The 22,706-nt window shown below is 37.3% G+C and overlaps 1 protein-coding gene across 2 annotated transcripts in view; it reads left to right on the top strand.

Moving 5' to 3' along the window:
• KHDRBS3 (KH RNA binding domain containing, signal transduction associated 3) overlaps positions 1–22,706 on the top strand; it is a 90,054-nt gene that overhangs the window by 39,363 nt on the left and 27,985 nt on the right. For both annotated transcript variants that reach the window (XM_054283132.1, XM_054282367.1), the window contains exons 5-6: positions 4,906–5,045; positions 15,425–15,617. In XM_054283132.1, the coding sequence (XP_054139107.1) occupies positions 4,906–5,045; positions 15,425–15,617 (333 nt within the window). The remainder of the gene's footprint in view (positions 1–4,905; positions 5,046–15,424; positions 15,618–22,706) is intronic.

The following is a 22,706-nucleotide window of genomic DNA, read 5'->3' as shown; positions in this document are numbered from 1 at the left end:
TGGACTTAAATGATTCCTCTTGGTCCTTTCCAACTTAAGCTCTTTTATGAAACTAAGTCTCCAGGTGACTGGAGCTGTGTGCTCCTGGAGTGTTTCTTCTGACTTGTTTTTGTCTGAATGAAGCGAGTTCATGTGCCCCAGTACTGCACTGTGATATGAACCAAAGGATGATAAATGACAATTGTCAGTAAGTTCAGTAGGAATATGTCCTGATGTGAAATAACCTTATGTAGATGCACTTTAGGACAGTTAAAAAGCAAAGATGTCCTGGGTGTTATGTTCTCATCTTATAAAAAATCAAGCTTCACATTGTACATTTGTCTGCAGGTTCCAAATTACTTTTTGCTGGATGCATATGAAAAGAGGTGAATGAGCATACTGCTGTTCAGATATCCTAACACATCAGACAGGGGATACTCTACAGAATATTTGTAGGAATGCTGGGCTGTCATAATGTCAAAGGTTTCTCTATTTACATGGTTTCATTATTTAATGGTGTGGAGAGATAAGGAGAATTAAATTATTGTTTATTCTAGACAGCAAACAGCTGCCTTTTTTAGATAGAAATATGTTTGATTTGATTAATGCTTCTTGCACGTGCTGGAAGAACGGATATGCCTGATCCTCATGTCCCCTTCATCAGAGGTCTTATTTTTCTTCATTGAGCTTGATTTCCCTAATGTTGCCATAAATGAAGTAAGCTTATCAAAACCTGGTCATTAGTGTGTTAAGCCAGTAGAATTACAGACTGATAATGACCAATCCATTGACTGGTGCTTATACACTTTTCCATCTTTATTTTTTGATCATTGCATCTTTATTATACTGAGCTGAACTGATGCTACATAATCTTTCCTGAACTGTGGGATCAAGCCAACACTGTCTTAATTTCCCTTTGGCTTTTCAAATGTAAGCTTATCAGAATTGCTCTAAATGCCTTATTCTCTTTCACCTGCCCCCCCTTGCAGCAGCCACTGAAGGAATAAGGAGCAGCTTTTGCTTCTCTAGAACAGCTGTTTGGTTCACTGCTGCCAAATGCAATTTGGGTTGCGGGGTTTTTTTTTTTGGGCTTTTTTTTTGGGTTTTTTTGTTTGTTTTTTTTTCCTTCAAGATCTGTTGAAGCTTTCTTAAGAAATTACCTGTTTTATTTCAGGGAAGATGTCCTGCTATGAGTATATATGATTATGATCATAATTTGCACTCTCCTTACAATGTAGGCTCACTCTGACTTCTTACAGTTTTAGATGCTAGACCCAATTTATGAATATGGTTACTGTTCATTTTTCAGATCAGTGCTGAACATAACATTGTGTTTGGTGCTAGAATGCAGAATACAGAATATCCTTGTGGTAGCTGACTATAGCAAAAATGCCTCAGTCTCTCTTATTGGATCTTTGGATCCATGGGCAAGCATCCTTGCATTGAAATTTAACCTCAAGCAGCTGCAGTGGTGTAATTTCATTTACACTATTGACATTACTCAACCCAAAACATAAAAGTTGGTTTTGAGGGTATTTTTGGCTGTGGTTATGTTGCCTTGAGTCTTGCCTTTCTTCTGCAGTTGGAATTGGGACTTCTTTTAGTATATGGTTTTACCTTCCTTTAAATTAGCCAGACCCTTTAGTTCTTCCCTTTATTCTGGCCAGACTCTTTGATCAGCACTCTTGTTTGAGTATTAGGTTGGTGGGTGTTGTCCTTGATACTGGATATCTCAGAATTACTTCTGTCAGGTCAAAAAGCCAGATCCTTTCAACGTCACCTGCCCCTGTATTATACCAGGGTTTCAGTGCCAGCCTGGATGGAGCCCTGAGCATCCTGGTCTAGTGAAAGGTGTCTCTGCCTATGGCTGGAGAGTTGGAATGAAATGATCTTTAAGGCCCTTTCCATCCCAAACTATTCTGTGTTTCTATGGCTATGGCAGTTTTGGCCATTAGAACTTAGCCTGTTTTGCTTAATTTTTGAGAAGTGGCAGTCATTTGTTTTCTGACAGATACAGCCCTAATTACCCTTTGCCTTTGGTTACCAGAGATTGTTTTCCTTGTCTTTAATGCCAAGTATAGAAATGTCTTTGAGAGAACAATCTATGCCAGTTATATGACAATGTGAACAGCATTCACAACCTTTTCCTGTAGCCTGTCCTACCTTCTGCATATTTGATTTGTAAGATGTGGTGATGAAATAGCTTTTAATGGCATTTTGAAGAGTCTGGTGGCCTTTGGAAGCTCTCACAGACTTTTCCTTAAGTAAGCTGGCAAGTAACTGTGAGGTGTAAAAAGGTGGCTGGAAACCAGATAATTATTGATTGCTCACTGTCAGGATAAAGATCTACTTGAATGCTTTGCAAAGCTACAAAGGGTTTTGTAGGCACCTGTCCTAACATGATATAAATAAATATCTTTGCTAATGGTTTAAATGATAAATTGAAATAAGGTCTTAAGCTAGAGTGATCCTAAAGAACTGCTGCCAATGTGTTGATCTGGCTGGGTGAAAATCATGGATAAAATTTTAAAGAAGGTTTAGTTAGATCATATACGTGTGGGGACTGGTGGGATGAAAATCTCTTGCATGGATCTTGGTGTAAATGCACCCTCCATGGTTGGATAAGACTGTAGTTAATCAGGGTAGGCAGTTTATTCATAAAGTGAGAGTACATCTGTTCAGTTGAAATTCAGCAGCAACATTTGACTGAAATTCAAGTACTGCCACTGCCTAAGCTGTTCAGAGGAGGAATGCAGTCGAAAGGGTTTCCATGTCTATCTTCTAGGTGAGGAAAAGATTGTCTACTTAATTTGACTTGAAGTGCACTGTTTCCAGCAGTGAGTATTCATAAATTGACCGTCTGCTACTTTTAATTGAGGAATCCATTTCAGAGTCTAATGGATTAACACTGCAGCTTATCGTGGCTGCCTTGTACTGCCCCTTCACTCTGCACCCTCCTGCTGCCTCTGGCATCTGTGATAAGGGCTGTGTTTTCTGTTCTGTGCTGTGCACAGTGGAGCCCTTCTCTGTGACCTAAGGCTGCTGCTGTGTCTGGTAATGTGCTGCAGGAAAGTGAGAAAGCATCAGGGAGAAAAGAAAAAGGGACCCAACACACACAGTGGCAACCTGAGCACATCTTTGCTAGGAGATTAAATTAATTGAGTAAAAAATGATCAAAGGTATTTTTCCAGGGGCACAGTTCTGAAAAAGATGTTTTGTGAAGAAATTATAAAGGGCATCTGATACAGGCTGCCAGAACTTTGATACTGCATGTTGGTGGTACAGTATTGTGGTGTTTTGTTCTATACAGGACATAGAATTTTGCATTTGTAGCCAGCTTGGATCCAGCAACAAATTAAAAATACAAAGTGGGTTTCTGTACAGTAACTGGCCAGAAGAGTGTTCAGTTTCCTGTTTTTAGTCTTCTCCTTGTGATGGATTAGTTATGTATTGGGTCCTGGCCATTTAATAATGGACTCTGTTTCTCAAAAGCTTCAATTATGCCATTTGAAACAGTTATTTCAGTCTTTTAGACCTTTTTCATATTTTCTGTTTTGTTTCTGCTGCTAAATTGAGGATGATCTCAGGTGGGCAGTTGGGAGTTAAATTTCAGAACCCATTTAAGGCAATTTGGACAAAATGCTGTTATGGTGCTTCTTTTTTTAACACCAGTAAGTTCCTTCAGCAATGGCATATAAAGGACAGCTTTTTTATTTCTATTTATAGAAGTCTAGGAGAAGCAGAATGCTTCAAGGATAATTGAGAGATTTGAATTCATAGAAGTTTTAATCTCCTTTCAATGCAGGGTTATATTTCAGAGTCTTTAAGACTGCCTGACAATCTTTTGGTCCTTGTCTAATGTAATAAACTCAGATTTGCAGTGAGATGCAGATTCTTTGTTTTGTCATTGAGTTGCAAAACGGGTGGTGTTAAAACAAACCCTCCTTCATGAAATGGGAGGATTTGCAGAAGAGCTGTTGTACCACAAGTATCCCTTTGTTCCTATGGGAACACCTATTAATATTTTGATTCTCAGCTAGTACAGATGCACCTTGGGTAAAATAGTTATCTTTAATTCACCTTTATGGCTGCATTCTGCTTGCCTCACTTTAAGTGGAGGAGAAATGATAGAAAAACACTTGTATCTCCAGAGTTCAGAGCTGGGTCTGTTTTATTCCTGTGTGCTCTGCTTGTTTCGGAGGTTGACTCAAGGTCCCTGAAAACTGTGCTTGAGAAGTACCATATTAATTCTGTCTGTAAAAACATGAGCTTTCCTTTTGCTAGACCTTGAGAGTAGGGGATTTGTGCAGACAGAAATAAGCCATATGTCCTTGGCATTTTTACCATTGCATATTATAGAATTTAATTTTTTGAGCTCTTCTTATTAGATAACAGTGTGTGTGTATTGAATGAATTCCTGTGTTCATTCTCTAACACCTGACTTTAAAAGTGTAGATTCCTAATCTATTCCTTCATTTTTATGTGTTGTTCTCAACAGTGTATTTATTCTCTACTCTTTTGCTCTCTCTCTATTCTCTTTTTCCTGCTTTTAGCACACAGTCATTCTACAGCTGGAGCTACAAACTAGATCTCAATTCAGAATATGGGATCTTGATTTTTTTTTCTGCTTTCCTCCTATCTCTGCATCCTTTTAACTTCGCAATTTTAATTGGTAAAGCCACATAAAATATATGCAAATGGAAGAAAAACATGCCCGAGCAAAAAATGGAAGAATTATGTAGAATTATTGTGTACAATTCTCTAATAATGTTTGGACTGAATATTATTCCTATCTTATTATCTAAATTAAACTTTTTCTGTGGAATGTTCAGCTTTTTAAGAGGAGACTTTCAGGAGCAGTATTTCCTGAGAGTGTTGGGTAAACAATTAGATTTTTTTTCTCACTCTGTCTCTCCCTTCTTTTAGGACTACAATGATGAAATCAGACAGGCACAGCTTCAAGAATTAACATATTTAAATGGTGGCTCAGAAACTGCAGAAGTTCCAGTTGTCCGTGGAAAAGCATCGATTCGAGCGAGAGGAGTGCCTGTTCCTGCTTTGTCCAGGTATTTGGAATTTCATTGGAATCTATGCATTTAAAGCTTCTCCCTTCAAACACAATTTCTCCCCCAAGTACAACATGAAGGATTCCCAAAAGAAGAGCAAAAGATTGGCGAAACAACCTTCATTTATTGAATGGAAGTTTAATTCATTTGGACCGAATTAACAGTGCTCTTGTGGAACTTGAATACTGCCTTTGTAAAGAAGCAGTGCACAGCATAGGAGATGTTCAGTCCTACTGTGAGCACCTTGATTTCTAAGTTGATTTCAACCTAAGTTGCTCCTTTGGTGCAGTCTGTGTTTGGGCCCCATGGAGCTGACAGCAGTAAATCTCTTACCTTGACTGATGTGAATTTCAGGCAGTATCTCCAATTTACAGAATGTTTTTCTTTTTTTATGGTACTACCAAGTTTTCATAGTCATGATGAAACGATCCAGAAGTGGTCTGTAGTTAGAATTTGGATTTTCTTGTTTGAGTGGCACTTTGTGAAAAGTGGCTTTTGTTTGATTTAGGAGTAGGAAAAGTCCACTGCTTTTGCTTTTTTTCTTTGTCACAGGAGATGTATTGCTTTTACTCCAGCATTCCCCATCTTCACTGCAGTACTGGTATGGCAGTTGAAACTCCTTCAAAGTCTCAAGTGTGAAAACAAAACCTAAATAAAGTTCATAACTGTTTATGTTACAGAATACAGGGATTGTGGTTGCAGCACCTAAATGTGACTGTTAATTGTGGTGATCTTTTCTTCTGTTTTGTGTACAGTTCTTGTCAATGCACCTTGAAACTTGCATTTCTGAATGCAAACTGATTTCTTGTTTCAATGCATTTCTCCTTAACTAATTTCTTAATAATACCCTGAAGCATTTTACCTCAGAGGATGAAGCATGTTAGAAGAAGCAGCACTAAGGAAATATTCTATTTATATAGATCATTTTAGTTACATGTATCCTGAAATGATTCAAATGCAATGCAGAATGAGTCTTAATTTAAAGAAATTATTTTTATTGTGGGTTGTGTGCTGGGAGAAAAAATTCTCTCAATTATCAAATTGTTGTTCTTGTATTTTATAATATCGTGTAAATATATATATACTGCTTTTCTTGATTTTAATGTTCTGAGTAATGTTAATTATATACCAAGACTCACCCCTTGATATTGTAATCAGTCATACAAGAGTTCTTTCAAATTGGAGACCTCATTTGGTCTTGGAGGGAGTTTTATTGGGTGTTTTTTATTGTTGTTGTTGTTTTGTTGTTGTTGTTGTTGTTGTTTTGTTTGTTTTTTGGGGTTTTTTAGGGGGGATTTGTTGTTGGTTTTTTTTCATTTTTTTTTTTAAATAGCTGTTTGTAACTTTGCCACAGATGCCTATAATGGTTTTGCTACAGACTCTCAGTATGGACATATTTGCAGCACTATTTAAAGTTTATTTAATTTTCCATGTCCTTCAGGTAATATTTCTGGGATACAGAAGCTATTCTTTGGTTGTTTCCTATCACCAAAGCTTGATGACTAATTTACATTGTTAGTACCTAGTATGTGCATATGTCAGTCGTTTTTTAGAGTACTACATTTCTAACATCACAAGTTCTGTCCTCTGGATTTTCATAAATGTTTTTTTCAAATCTGCATTTTATGCAAGAGATGCACTGTTACAGAGCTTACTTTGAATCCTTCAAAGTTGATCTGCAACTATTGAAGGTTCTTCAGGGTAAATTTAAATGCCATTAGTGTTTGATTTGGAGATGACAGTAAAAGATTGTGGTTTTGTCATCACCATTTTCCACATAAAGGAAAGTTAAAGTGTGTCTGTTTGGCTTGTCCTTACTTCAAGGCTTGTCTTAAACTCCACGACACTTTTCTCTCAAATTGAAGTGCTCTGTTAACATATTCCTTAAGTGAAGTTCAATTCTGTTGCTACTGAGATTCTGCAGCCATTGAGCTAAGGATCTCAAACTCAGTTATAAAGCTCTGATTCTTTTTTAGCAGAAATGGATTTCAATGAATAATACTTTTGTTGAAGCAAAGCTTTAAAGGCTTTGTATCAGAGTTGGATAAAACAGTTTCAATAGGCAGCATCTCTGAGATATCCAGGAGAAGTTGAAGCAAAGCCTCAGAAGACTTGCAAAATGAAGTTTAAAACCTTGATTCTAACCTTTCTTTGTAATCTGCAGAATGGTGTTATGATACCAGCCTTTATACATGAAACATCCTGTTGAGTGTGTTTAAGTTCCTGCTTTTGAAACCTTTATTACTCCTGAATAGTTTCAGTTTTTTAAAAAAAAATACAAATTTATGCCTTTTTTGCTCCTTATCAGACATGTGAGAATTGGATATAATGCATCTTATTAAATCTATTTTTGGCTCCATAACAAAATTTTATTTTGTCGAAAACAGTACATTTGTATTTACGTACAAAAATTCTAGTTCATATACAGACATTCCTGTATGTGGTAAGTAATTTCCTAATGCTTGTGGATTGGAAACTCTGTTCTTTTTTCTAGATTGTTCCAGATTTTCTTGACTACAATTTTATGACTCTAGAGCCAAGTAAGGTTTTGTGGGTGGCTGGACGGAATTTGTTCTGGAAGAGCTGTGTGTGTATTGCAGGCTTTACATTCAGGAATGTTCTTTTCTCATCACTGATCTCAGAGGATACAGCTGATTCCTATAGATATTTCCTTTCTCCCCACCTTGCCCCAAGTTTGTGTCCCTAATACTGTAAAAGATGACCTTCAGATGTAATCACAGCACTTCTATTTTCTGTAGTGTTCATGCTGAGCACTTTAACTATGTTGACATAACCCCTCTTCTGTTCAGCAAGAAGGGAAAGTGGTGAAAGTCTGGTTTTTATTCCTTTGTTTTTATTATGATCTTAAATACTTTTCTGGAGGCAACTGTATAAAATGATCATACCAGTTGCTTTTTAATTTATTGTGATAGCAATCTTAGAAGGATTCATGGTGTTTAATGTGATGCTGTTAAGGTGTGAAACCAGAAAATGTAACTCTTTAGGACTCAATGTTTCTTTAGTGTGTGCATTCCCATCCTGAATCAGGGCTTTATAAATGATAGCAACCAAAATGTGAATTTTGATTTCTGATTAACCAAAGACTTAAAATACATATTAAAATACATATTAACATTCTAGTGGAAGGTGTCCCTGCCCATGGAAACTGTGTTGGAGTTTGATGATCATTAAGGTTTCTTCCAACCCAAACCTTCCTATGACTCTACACATGTTAATGTACACCTCCAAGGAGGTTTTGCAACTAAAGCAACATTTCTCTGTAGAACTTCACACTATTTTAAGAAAAAAAATAAGATTCAAGAATCACTCATTTGTGACTCCAACTGAGATGTTTTAGAAAAGCAAAATTCTAGAGGATGATAGTAATAAGTCTAAGAATTTGGCTTAAAGTTCCTTGATACCTTGGGGTGGCATGGGGGGAACCATTTCATGTCACTTATGGCTAGAAAAGAGTGCTAGAATCACAGAATGGTTTGGCTTGGGTGGGACCCCTAAAGACCATGCCATTTCAGCCCCTGCCATGGGCAGGACAACTTCCCCTAGACCAGGCTGCTCTAAATCCCACCCTGGCCTTGAACACTTCCAGAATTGGGGCATCTGCAACTTCTCTGAGCAACCTGTGCCAGTGTTGTCTCACCACCCTCATCATAAATTTCTTCCTTATGTCCAATCTCAACCTGCCCTCTTCCATTGAAAGCAGTTGTTCCTCATGCTGTCGGTAGGGACCCTGATAAAATTACTCTCTTTTTCTTGTAAGCAGCTCCACTTAGTTATTGAAAGCCCACAGTAAAGTGGAGCAGGCTGACTCCACACCTCAGATTAAGAGAGATTGTATTTGAAAACAATAGTCTTATTAAAGAAATGGCAGATTTCTGATTTATACTTTCAAGAGGGTGTGGAGGGTTTTTTTACTTTTCCATTTATTATTCATATTTCAGTCTGTGCATGGCTGGGATCCTAATAGTTGAATGACTGTCACTGTCTGGAGGAAAATAAAACTTCTGCAGACGTTTTGAGTTAGAACTTGCTGTCTCATATATTAGAAGTAAGATGAGCTGTGAATTGCTGCTGCAGTGTGTTCACAACTTCCAGCTGCTTTCCTGCCACGTCTGGAATGAATTGGTTTCTTTTTTTGAAGAATCACTTCTTTTCTTGAGAACATGTAGGTAGTGAAGGGCAAAAGATTCTGTAGCACAAAATAAAAACTGTTTTGAAATATAAATGTGAAATAAATCTTGTGTAAGAGTGTTAACTCAATGATGGCTCTATTTTTTGTTGTTGTTGTTTTTTTCTTCAAGAAGGATGAAAAGTCAGGAATCTGAGTTCTGAGTTGTGTCTGGTTATCAGTGTTTTAGTATTTTAAAATGTCAGCACCAAAATAACAGGTCTGTTATTTTTCAGATGTCTAATATAAAACAAATATATTTACTGTTTGAGGAACACTGAATGTAGCTGTCTGTGCTCAAATGAAGATAATATATCAACATCTGGTAACCAAATTTGTTACATCTATTTATTGAACAGTGTAAATCCCTGCAGATATATAGAACTATGAATGATAAAATTAAGGAATTTCAAGTGTTTCCTCATTGAATAATGTAGTTTTTGAGAACTGTCCTAAATTTTGCGAGTATTTTTATTTTAAACTTATTTTTCCATTTAATGTTTCTGGGGGGACAAAGCAGAAAGGATCTTCATACCATTAACTATTCCAATTTTTTGTTTCACTAAAAGTGAAGGAAAGCTATCAACTGACTCTAGTTGAGGTTTCATGATCAGAATAATTTTACTAACTCAGCCATCCAGTGATGGGCTAAACTGGAAATAAAAATCAGTGTGATTCTAGAGCAGAGAGAGTGCTAAATGAAATGATGGAAGTGGCTGTTGCTGGGGGCAGCTGGAGATGAGTGTAAGTGAGATGCTGTGCCTGCTGCTGTGGGCAAGGGCAGTAAGTTAGTTTGCTGGAAATAAATCCTAGAAACACTGTGGGACTACTAGAAAGTAGAAATGTCAAATATTATTGCTAACAAAGGCCAAAGAGGAAGTGTATAAGTTGGTAAAATACTATTTCAGTGGGAATCAATGATTAGATTAGTACTTTTAAATTCCTTCTGAGCATTCACAAATGTTTTGACTCTAACATTGTGTAGCATAGTTCTAAGTGGCATTAGATTTTGGTGTTAGATTTTCTTGAAAATGCTTTTACTTACACAATAAGTTCAGGATTCATGCAATGAGATCTTAATCACAAAATTCAATACTTTAGTAATGTTCTAAGTGGACACAGTAAGGTAGACTTTGCATTTGCACATTTTTAGACATTAACCATCATCTATCATTACTCCACAGTGTTTACAAATCACATTAACACCTTCTGACACTTTTATTTAGAGGCTTTTTCTTCCCTTCTTTAGTGTGTTTATAGTTTTATAGAAATTGTGCTTCACTTTGTATTTTATTTTTCCTCATACACTGAATTGCAAGTGTAAGTAATGAAATAATGTAATGAGAGGAGAGTTAGATTCCAGCAAAAACAGCTCTCATGATGGTATCTTCAAGGGATGATGTGGTATGTGAGTTACATTAGATTATTCCTCTCATTTTTTCATGAAATAAAAGCTATTAAATGATTTACTGGGATTTGCTTTAGTTAGTCTAGTCCATGATACCCAGATATAGAAGCCTTTTTTTGATGCGGAGCCTACAAGATAATTACCCAGCTTTAGGAGTAAAATTATTCAGAATTTAACAATCTAAATTACTTGTGTGTTTAATGGAGAAGGGTTAACCTCTTCACTGGATCCACCAGTGCCAGATTAATAAATTCAGGAAAGTCAAACCCAAAGTGATTATTAAGATGAAACAAATATTTCCAATTGTCTTGAAGCAGTAATAATCTGGCAATACAATGTTTCTTTGAGAGCAGGGCACAATGGACTCAAGTGTATAGGTGAGCATTTTGTTGCTGAAGCCTTTTTGGAAGTGACAATAACAGCACCTGGCTAGGCAACAGGAATTGCTAAACTGCCAAAAATTAAATTGTTTTTACTGCCAATAATTAAATACTAGTGTGTGTTTGATAGGAATTGCAGTTAATAGATACTTAAAGTTTTTCTCAAAAACAAAGCAAAAAAAAATTAAAATGCTAGAGTCCCCTGTGATGCTCCAGTACTTGTTTACTGCAGTATCAGACTCTGAGGGGTTATTGGCAAGGATCTTTTTATTTCACCTTTCCTGAAAATAAGACACTTTAACCTTGTTCCAAAGTATTTGCACAATCAGAGTTCTCAAAATGTTTGGGGACAGATCTGTGGAGTTTCAGTGCTTATTTGTGCATGCAACAAATCATGGACTCAGCACTGTAAGAAATTTTTATTGGTTCTTACTCAAAAGGGGTTCTTATTGAGGACACTCAAGAGATTTCTTACAGGGACAGAGGTGACACCATGGTAGAGAGGAGAGAAAATAAGGACAAAAAATACCTTTCTTATATTTTAGAAAGTGAGCTGGTAGTCAAGGCTGACAATGGGCTGACAAACCATCTTTGATAATGTGTAACTTGTTACAAAGGTTTTATAAAGGAAATAAAACTAATCAGCAGTCTGGTAGCAAGGACGAGGGGAATTAGTGGCAGCTGAAATTTGGCTTGCAGAAGGATGTCCTTGGGCAAAGAAGCAAACAGTGGAAGTGGTCTAGGAGCCATGAGAAGTTTGATTTGATGGTAAGGTATCTCTGGATGTGATAAAACAGAGCTAGGATAAAATATGTAACATAATTGTTCTAATTATTAGCAGTTGCACAAAGATTCTTTTATTTGTAGATAGTGTAGAGGGGAAAGAGTGGAGAACAGACCCTGTGTGCAGTTTCTTCAGAGACTTTGGAAGCAGATGGATACCCCTCGAAAGTAGTTGATTAGGAGTTGAAAAGTCCAGGACAGAAGGAAATTTCAAAATCAGCTTCATTCAGTTTTATTCAGTCCTAGGTGTCTGGAGGAGCTCAGCACCTCCTGTTCCACTGCTCCCCTTGAGGAAGGTGTAGATTGTGCTGGGGGCACCCCTCAGCCTTCTCCATTCCTCTGATGCTTCTGTTGGACCCATCAGATAAGTCTCAGTTGTCATTGGTGATATGGAGTGCCTTAATCTACTTAATTGTTCTTGGTATGTGAGGAGTTCTAGACTGCTCGTCATCTTTGATACAGTTCCTGATGCACTTCCAGTTATTTTATGTTTGGGTTTTTTTAATTAGGAAATAAGCTGATTTAGGAAACAAATCTGTGAATACACACAGTTGAGTAGTGAAGTTTTGTGTGTACTCTTATGTTTTCTAAAATTGTTTTTTTTTAGTGTCCTGACCTCTGGACCAATCTTAGTTCTTGATGTTCTGTAGGCAGTTATAGTGCAGAACCTATTGATTTGTGTAATGGTAGGATATATAAATTTATATGTGTGTAGGTCTTATCCCCTCCTGTAAGTTGGATTTTTTTAGCAATTTTCTTTTCTAAAACATTCAGGTTGAGATTCAGCTACAAACTGGAGCAGGCATCTGAACCTCTGCTGCAGTTTATTGAAAAACAGTGCATGTATTTTTATTTGTTCTGTAATTTGTCTCTAAAACATTGGCAGCACTATCCAGTGGATTACTGTAAGAACAGCTCTACCATGAGGAACTTGTTCAGTTATTCTTGATTGTGTAGCAAAACCTTAATGTGCATGTGCATGTAGACATTCATATAAATTAATTGATCTGCTCTGGTGATTGAGGCTTGCTCTGAGAGGTTTTCTGATTCTGGGACAATTGAAGGACTTCAGTTATCTTGGACCTGCTTTTCTGAGTATTTTGTTTTGTTAGTATTCTTCCTTTGAGGTTAGAGTTGGGTTCAGCCTTCCAAGTGATACCTTTTTTAAAACCTGTTCTAGCTTTACTGAGCTCCTATTGCCCTTTCTCAAGTGCTCTCTTTTTTGATAATTGTTGTGTATTTGCTCTGACTTCCCACAGAATTGCTGTCTCCCAATATGATATATGCACATTTTACTCTTTTAAGCTTTTTAAACATAATTTGTGTAGCTGCCCTTTTCAAACTAAACAATACCTGAACAGATCTCTGTTTTTTTGCAAAGGTGTGCAAAGGTTCCTGTTCAAGTGGTTCCTCTATATTTTGAGTCAGTTCATTGTAAATATCTGTCAAGCTTCTTTAGTTCTCCTAAAACGTTTTTTTAAAAAAACAATTCTTAAATTAAAAGGATTTACAAAATTTTATACAAGTTAAAAGAAATAGTTTACAGTTTCCAAAAATTTCTTCTTAGCGTCATAACCTGATACAACTCAAATCCGTGTGGTGCTGATTGAACTCTCCTGTCACTGAGTTTTCTGTCTTGGTGCTTTTCCAGTCTCCTCCAGCCTGGTGCAGTAACATGAGAGCCATACAGCTCAGGTTAAGAGGTCCTGTAGGAGGAATGAACAAAGTTCTGAAAAGTTAAGATCATAAATGATCTCATAATACAAGAGAAATATTATTTCCCACTCATCACCATTTCAATCCTAGTAACTGGGTTTTTTTGAAATGCAGAAAAGACCTCATCACATGGATCTGGTTTTCTAATTACTTCTCAAGAATAAATCTATGATTGCTTGAAAAACTGGACCTTTTTTCTTCCCTTAAATGTTTTTCCATGTTTTTCAGCCTATTTCTTTTCCTGCTTTCACTTGCACCCTGCCTGAAGGATGCTGTCATGATTATGCCTAATGATTCTTCAATCTTTTTACTGACCTTTTTTTTTTTTTTTTGACTTGATATTGACTATATTCTATGCCACTAGGTTCATTTCCTTTTCTCTGGCTTCTCCTGGAAAGTATCACATTTGTTATTGCTTTATATTACTTTAGCAGGCTGTGTCTGGAAACTTCACTGCTCACCCTTGCCCCTACTACAATGAAGTCAAATAAGCAGCTGGTACCCTGTTCTGAGGGGGCATTCTACAGATTAGCTGAAACCAAGCAATAAGGACAGTTTTAAATCATTTACTCTCCAAGCTTATTTAAAATACTTTGTGACTGTGTTTTGATCAGTAATAAAATTAATAAAATCTATGCTGATTGTATCTTTACATTTTTTACATTCCTCATTCAGTGATGCAGTTTTTGAAATACTACTTATTTGTGGGAAAATGATTGTATTGTTTTCTGATTCATTTATTGATGTGAGATTGTATGATTTGTATAAAATGGGATAGAAAATCATAAGGCCAAATCTGGATCTTTGTCATACTGTTCAAGTTAGAAATTTCTACTGAAATAAGGACATTTTTACTCAATTACTGGGCTTGAGATTGATTAGATAATGGCTTGGTAGGTAGAAAGATAGGGTAGAGCTTGTGCCTTGTTTCCTTCTATGTATCTGTTAGTGTATGATAAGGGTCTGACTTCTTTGGAACAATTCTATTTCCAACAGCAGTCATTCAGACTCAATTATAGCTCATGGGTTGAAATTATCTCCTTAAAAAGGAGATGACTATTAGCAATGTTTTAGATTTCTTGTTTAAAAGGGTAATTGATGAAAATTTCTCACAGATTGTATCTCTAAGTCTCTGCCTTTACTACAGGGAGGTAGGAGGAAAAGCCACTTCTAAATGGATGAAATGTTTTTTGAAAACTGGTTCAACTGAGATCTCTTATTTTTCATCCATATGTTAAGTGTCCAAAGTAATGGAATGCAAGTTAGTGCCTATCATGCTTTCAGAATTTTTAGACTATACATACTGTTATTTAGTGTTCTTAAATACATATAGGACATCAGATTATATCCTATAATCACTCTGCACATTTTATTACATTTGGATGTTTCCTGAAACATGGAAATCTGTTCAGAAGCAGAAGAAAATGTATTTTTTGTGATGCATTCAGTGTCTCACAACCAGTGTGATTTTTGGGTTGTGTTTCAGAAGCTTTCATGGGATCAGAAGGGAGTGGCACAGATTCCTCTGTGCAGGGTTTGAGTGTGATATTGCCTGACACCTTCAAACAAAGCTGTTACTCTGTGCTTGTGATTTCACATACTAGAAATCAAATTCCAGTGAAGTTGACTGATTCCAGCATATTTTTTGGGTATGTCTGAGTGTGTGAGAATGACTCAAGTCAGTGCAAGGTTCATCACTGAGTCCCATGTCTAGTTTGAATCTTCCAGCATTTTTTGCGTAACGCACGTAATCGGATTTAAGCCTACAGAGAAAGGACAAACTCTAAATCTCTTGTTGACTTTTTCTGGTTGTAGCAAAGCAGAACTGCCATGATGTTGGGGGGGAGGTGTTGGAAGGGAGGCCCTGGGTATGGTGTCTAATGGTCAGCGATCCGTGTGTTTGCAGGGGCCGTGGGGGAGTGCCTCCGCCACCAGCAGGAGTGCCCAGAGGGGCACCAGCTCCCCGGGGAGTCCCTCCCAGCAGAGGACCCGTCAGTCGGAGCCGGGGACTTCTGGCACCCAGAGCACGAGGAGTTCCTCCCCCGGCAGGGTACCGGCCCCTGCCGCCGCCCCCGGCGCAGGAGACCTACGGGGAATACGTAAGTGGAGCTGTGGGTGTGCTGAGCGTGGAGCCTGGGTCGTTCTGGAGAGGGCAGATCCCTTCAGAACTCTGTACAGTTAGCACCTAAGTGCTGACCCAACATCTCTGACAAATGTGGTCATCTCTCTTTATCATTTCAGGCTTGAACTGCTTAATTAAAAAAAAAAAAAAATTGGGTTATATGTATGCACCATCATAAAGACATTTACAGTACATTTGGCAAAATAGTTATGTGCCTCTTAAATGTTTAATGTTAGGTTTCTGCTTTCCAAAAAATTTGGAAAATCGCGATTATTGTAGACTTCTAATTCTCAACTAAAACAGAATAATATTCTAATCTTCCTTCCTAAGCCTATCTTTGTGGTCATATAGTAGTTTAATGGTCAGACATGTAAAATATTTTTATGAAAGCTTCAGAACTAATCCTAAAATTTTAACAATGCATCTCAATAAGCCATACATATTCATCCTGATTTTATTGTATTAAACATTAGAATCATATCAAAATAATTTTTATGTTGTATATGACAAAATTATGCAGTTTTGAATTGTTAAGGAAAACTTAAATTGAACTTACAGAGCAGTAAGATAGAGAAAAAATATCATTAAGGCAAAACTATAGTGATAAAAATGAATTTAGTCTTATAGGAAAATAATACCTTCAAGGACAATGCTTTTAATACTAAAGGTTTTAGTGTGCCCTCTTTACAGCCGAGTGTTTCTGGACTTCATTGTTTAGACTAGCAAAAAAGGAGATTCTGTGTACCTGAAAATTTGCTATTTAGATATTTTTTGCTTTCCTCTAATCCTTTCTTTCACCTACCTTCACCTCTCTTCTTCCAAAGATCCCCACCAAAACCGTCCAAATAAATACCAGGTTTTTTTCCTTTTGGCAGAAAACCAGTTTTCTGTATAACACTTGTAGATCTATAAGGGAAGAAGTTCAATGTTGTTAATGTAAGCATTTATGCATATAACTGAAAAAAATCAGAAGAAGTTAATGTAGTTCATTAATTTTGAGGAAATATACTTTAACAACATGCCTAAATTTTCCCTGGCTATACTTGACTAGTCAAAGTGGGTACTGCTAATAAGTGGTTTTCTAACAATGCCTTCCAAGGAATCAATCCTCATTGTACACCTGTTTCCAGGACATACATTCTAGAACACGTAGAGAGATGGTAGAATAGAAACCTCTTTGAGTAACTTCATATTTCTTTATGATTTGCTGTTTATAGAATGTGTCTATAGAAGGGGTGTGGAAGTAACAGCTGCTTGCCTCAGTATCCTGAAGTATGCTTCACTTCTGGGAGAATAATTAGAAAATAGCACTGTACAGAAAAATAGTGCTGCGCTAAATAACTTCTAAAAAGAATTTTCTTTAGAACTGGATCCCTTATCTACCAAAAAAGATACCTTAGCAGGGATAGATATAGTTAGATAGATATAGTACTTAAAGCTGTAGTTGAAAAAGCAGTCCTAGATGGTCTATATTTTCTTTAGAAGAACGTTTAGCAGGGACATAAGCCATTGGTGTGTTGCATGTTCAGTATTAAATTTGATGCTTGGTATTTTTACCTGTCCATTTGCAGGACATTATCTAAGTGCCTTATCTCTGTCTTTTACAGGTTAAGGGAGCATGGTATGAGTCTTTAGTAGTGTTTCTGTGCCTTCTTTACTGATTCCTGCTTAGTTATATCTAATACTGAAGCATTAGTTTGCCAACCTGAGCAGAATAAGGTCTTGTTGATTGGGAAGTGTATGTAGAATGAGAACATCAGAAACATTGGGGGATACCATAAACTATTTTAAGCACCATCAAAGCTTTGGAGACTGAGATATCCAGAGAGGTTAGAGAGAAACCTTTAGAAGTGTATTGGGTTTTTGTGGCCAGGTTTTGGTAGCAGAGGGCTGCAGGGGTGGTTTCTGTGAGATGCTTTTGGAAGCTGCTGCTGTGCCCAGCCAGCTCCAAGGTGGTCCTGCTGATGGCCAAGCCAAAGCCCAATGGTGGTACTACCTCTGGGATAATGTATTAAAGGGAAGGAAAAAAATCCTAGTCTGGAGCAGTCTGTTCCCGAAGGACTTCACCCCATGCAAGGTTCCTACTCTGCAGCAGTTCATGACGAGCTGCAGCCCAGGGGAAGGGCTCACATTGGAGAAGTTTGTGTTGGACTGTCCCTGTGGGAGGGATCTGATGTTGGAGCTGGTGAAGAGTGGGAGATGTCCTGTCCCTGAGGAGGAGCAAGCAGGTGTGGTGAGTTCACCACAGCCCCCGCTCCCATCCCCTGCAGTGCTGTGAGGGAACGAGTAGAGAATTTTGGAGTGAAGTTGACATGGGGAAAGAAGGGAAGGGTGCAGGGGAAGATGTTGCTCAATTGAGTTTTAATTTCTCATCATCCTACTCTGATTTCATTGGTAATGAGCTAATTTACCCCAACTGGATCTGTTTTGCCTGTGACAGTAACTGGTGAGTGATCTTGAGCCATGAGGCTTTTATGTCCACCTGAGGAGGGGAGTGACAGAGTGGCTTTGGTGGGCACCTGGTGTCCAGTCAGGGTCAACCCACCACAAGAAGACTTTCTATTGAAGATTGGAAAGTCCTGAGGATTCATGAAGCTCTTGATTCCCTTAGGCTTACAAGCCTTTGCTTTGTACTCCTTGAACAAATGTGAAACTGTGCAAGTCCAGGAAGAAGCAAACTGCGTGTGGAAGGAAGCTTTGAACCATTCACTCCTGTAACTGAATATTTAAAGGTGATTTAGGGTTTCAGTATGTAAAGTCCTTGTCCATTTCCTCTGTTGAGTGCTATTAAATCTACCTTGTTACAGACAATGAATTACAGCTCCCTTTTTCCTTCAATCCTTTGCTAAATCTGTGTAGTCCTTGAAACCAGTGAATTTTTAACATCTGTGATGAACTCAGTTTTGCCTCTTGCTTATCCTGATATCTCTTCTTCCTCTACTTGATTAAGTACCTGGTTTTTTATAAATAGTTATCTTCAAAATGGGAAAGAGAATGCCTGTTTCATTCTGAAAAACTGGAAGGGTTACTTCTGGAGGCAGTATTTCGCATGGGAAAGATATCACAGGCAAAAAGTCATTAATTTGAGATGCATTTTAATGTAAGATCAAGAAAACTGTGAACATTGCTGACCTTTGTTTAGAGCACACAGGGAAGTGTTCCAGAATCTTGCCCATTACAGAAGGCTCTGCTCAGAGTGAGTTGCCCCTGCCTTCTGTCAGCTTTCTGGGGTCTGTGCATTGGTGGCCTTTAAATGCTTTGGCTTTCTCTGCAGAAGTCACACAACGTACAGCAATAGTAGCACGTCTTTCCAGTTCAGTATAAGCAGTTTTCCCACTCCACTGTTGCCAGTCTCACTTATGTATGAGCCTCAGCTGCAGGACTCATTCCTCCTGAGACCCCACCACACTGTTAGTACCATGATGAAGCTCTTGAAGCCACTAAATGACAGTTTCTTATCATTTCCTCTGAAGACTGACTCCTTAATAGCTGTAGCATCAGCCTGTATAGGAAAAATTCCATCCTCTACAGCCAGCCAGCTTTATAACTCACTGCTCTGGTTGCTGTGATAAACTTTCTCTGACGACTAGCAGGACTCTCATTTTTCTTTCCTCAGCTGCTTAGGTCAGGAGAAAACATTTTGTGACGTGTGAAGCGTGGCCAGGATTATTTTTGTAACAGTTGGATGAGGGAAACCATACTAGGTGGATGCAACATTTGTTGAAGAACTTACAGATGGTTTCATGAACATTTTTCTCTTAATTAAATGAGATTTTTTTTTTCTACTCATTGAACTATACTGTGCAATAGAGAAAAAAATATTTTTATGGATTTTTAAGCTGACGACTTATTCCATTACGATAAGAAATAGAAACTGTATTTAAGTACTAGCTGGAAATTTTAAGCTTTTCTACAATTTTCCAAGAAGCAGGAAATTAGTAGCAGTGTAAGGTCAATTCCTTAGCAAATGTTGAGTCAAGCATGGGTTAGAGCAGAACTGCTCAGTCTCAGTTACTGCCTCATCACATTTGTTGCTCTTGGCCTCGTCCTGCTGTTGTCTTCTTCTCAGCTTCCAACCTCTGAGGCTTTTTTCCAAATTAGCAACACAGCAGTGGGACTGAAGCTTTTTAAGACTAGATTTTTTATTTGATTCTGTTTTCATTTTACAAAGGCAAATATTTTGCAAATATTCTACCAGTCTTTCAATTCTGTACTTTGCATGAATATATTTGTGATGATGCTGTGTCAAGGCCTGTTTTGGCTGCTTAATTGTGGTAAATGCGAAGTGAGTTTTATCTGAGTTCATAATCACATTTTTAGGCGTTAAGAACTTAAACCATGGATTTAAAACCTGTTGCCCTGGCAGTTAAAAAATAACTCATCAGTCCAGCATGTTTTGGCCAAGACTTGCTTCAACACTACTTTGGAAGACTGTCAGATCTGAATATTCATCCCTGTTCTGGAGAAAATTTGTGGCAGAGCTTTATTTCTGGTTTTGGCCAATTTATATATGTTTCCTTGTGTTCAGAAAAGGGTTAACTCAGGGACAGAGTTTTCGTATGCCCTGACCAAATGTGTAATTTCTAGCAGCTAAAGCTCCAATGACATTGCTTTCTGTATTAAGAAATGGAGCCAAGATAGAATGTCTACCAGTAAGAGACCAAGGGAGCCTTTCTAATGTTAAGTAAATTGTAACTTAAAAAAGAACTCTGTGAATTATTTCTAATCAGATTTCAAAAGTATTTTAACATGGATACAGATACAGGCCACTCAAAAGGATGTACAGAACAGTTGGATACAAAATAGTTACTGATAGCAACAAACTTCAAAACCTACTCTTTAAAATCTACATTTAGTTATTTCTTCTTTCTGCAAAACCGTAAAGGTTAGGGATTTTTTTATAAGATTTATAGTTCCTGAAGTATTCATTTGTGGATATTTCCAGAAATACATTGCTTTACTGATGAACAAAGCACATCTCAGACTCAAGATTGTAGTTCTCACACTAGGTCTGTGTTGTGAGACTGTAATTAGCACTGAATGTGTACTGTGAAGTACGTCTGTATTACAGATATTACAATACTATGAGTGCTTTTCCTGTTTCCCATGAGAAATGGGGAAGACCCAAAACATTACCATAGCCTGCTGTCTAACAAAATCTCACCCAAAATAATGAGCAGATGGTGTGTTGTTCTGTCTCTCTTTATAAGTAAAATCTCAGTATTTTTTTTGGTACTGGGAGGCCTGTGGATCAAATTCGTGTTACAGGTATTCTTATTCCCTTGGGTCTCTCTGGAGATGATGTGCTGCCCACCAGGATACTGTCCCAGCATACACAGCACTTTCTGTCCTTTTGGTTTGGCAGGAAATTCTAAAAATTTGGTAAGCCTTAGGGAATGTTGATTCACAAATAATATTTGTCTGCATGGCTAAGAAATTAATTTCATGATCCAGTCAGTATTACAAAATATGAATGTAGGTGTCGATTAGATAAAAGAATAATTGCAGTCTTACTGTTTACAGGGGAAAGCCCATTACATTGAAAAACCTATATCCTGTTATTTAGTTCACTTCCTTAGAAAACCACTGCAAATTCTGTTTTAATCTCCATCCTTAAGCTTGAATTCTCTGTCTCCCTATTGAGATCATAATTAATTTAGATTCTGAAAAACTGAAAATTAGGATTAATGTGGAAGCAATTTCTTGGAGTTATTAATTCACTGCTGATTTTGAGTGGTGAACTGTTTTTAAAGTAGAGTTTTCTCATTAACATTCACTTCCTATTTGGGGTTAAAGAAGGTAAGATCTGTAGGGAAAAAAAAAGATAAAAATCTCTGTATGCCATATAAAAAAACCCCTTTTTTTTAAATTTACAAATGAAGGCTTCTTGAAGTTGAGGTAGTAAAATATTAGTGAAAGTAAGGGCTAGTCCAGATGGCATAAGACTTTGAAAAGAATTTAAATTCTATAATGGAGTTCAAGTATAATTTCAGTGTCACTTTGTAAGATTTGCACCATGTTTTAATTTACCTTGTTCTTGTGAATGTTGATAGCTTCCTGATGATGTGCAGCATTTTAAATCAGTGAGTTTATCTGCTTAGTTGTTTGAATGTGAAGCTTTTTGTTTGGGTTCCTGGAAAGAGCTTGAATTAGATTCAATCTCTAAGAAGCAGAGAAATTATCTTTTGTTCATGCTGTCCCTCTTCCCCTTTGTGGATAATGTTGTGGTTTCCATTTAGGTATTGTGCCATTTTCTAAGCAGTGTGTTTGCTGAGTTCTGGCTTTTTAGAAGTGCTAACACTATTCTTAAATTCAGGGAGAATTTGTGTGAGACTTTTGAAAAGCAAGTTCATAACATGAAAACATTATTTCTTGGCTTTTTCTTTCCAATACAATGTTCTTTTTCATAGTAAATAGGACAAACAAGAAGCAATAAAGGGGGGAGGGAGGGGAAGGTTTTGTATTTTAAGCCCTTCAAATAACTGCTTTATTTAATTTCAAATCTTGTATCTTCTCTGAGGTTTTCAGGATGAGATCGAGAATGCAAAATGTTTCCATTTTCCCAGGAACTGGGGTGACATGGCTGTGGAAAAAGTGGAATGCTTTGGAGAAAAGGCTGAACAGCTTTTCCTCTTGCCAAACTCAGTATTCACCTATAAAGTTCCCATAAAATTCCTTTCTAAGTATTTTAGTTTAAGCTGCTTATCTGAAACTTGGTATTATTGAATGAGTCCTCCTGATTCTGGCACTGCTCCCTGCTGTTGTGTATAGAGAACCAGACTTGTTTTGGTCTGATAGTAATTTGGTTTAAATGTTGCTGTCTATATTCATTAGCAACTCCTCAGGGTTTTTTTTCAGGTGCATGAAAAACAATCCACTCCTGCATCTCTCGTTCTATGAAAACCTTATTTGTTCTGGTTGGATATGCACTAGGCTCCTTCTGGATGAAAACAGATGAAAATCTCCAAAACAAGAGCTTACAGTCTGTGCATGTTTGCTGCTAATGTCCTTGATGTTGGTTCTCAGACTTAAGATGGTTGTAGCTACCCATATTTGCTCTGATTTC

Source organism: Melozone crissalis, unplaced genomic scaffold (assembly GCF_028551555.1).
Source record: "Melozone crissalis strain CALT ecotype California unplaced genomic scaffold, PUWL_Pcris_2 ptg000002l_1, whole genome shotgun sequence".
Taxonomy (NCBI): domain Eukaryota; kingdom Metazoa; phylum Chordata; class Aves; order Passeriformes; family Passerellidae; genus Melozone; species Melozone crissalis.
The sequence above is the reverse complement of the archived record's forward strand: the minus strand, read 5'-3'. Positions and strand labels throughout refer to the sequence as shown.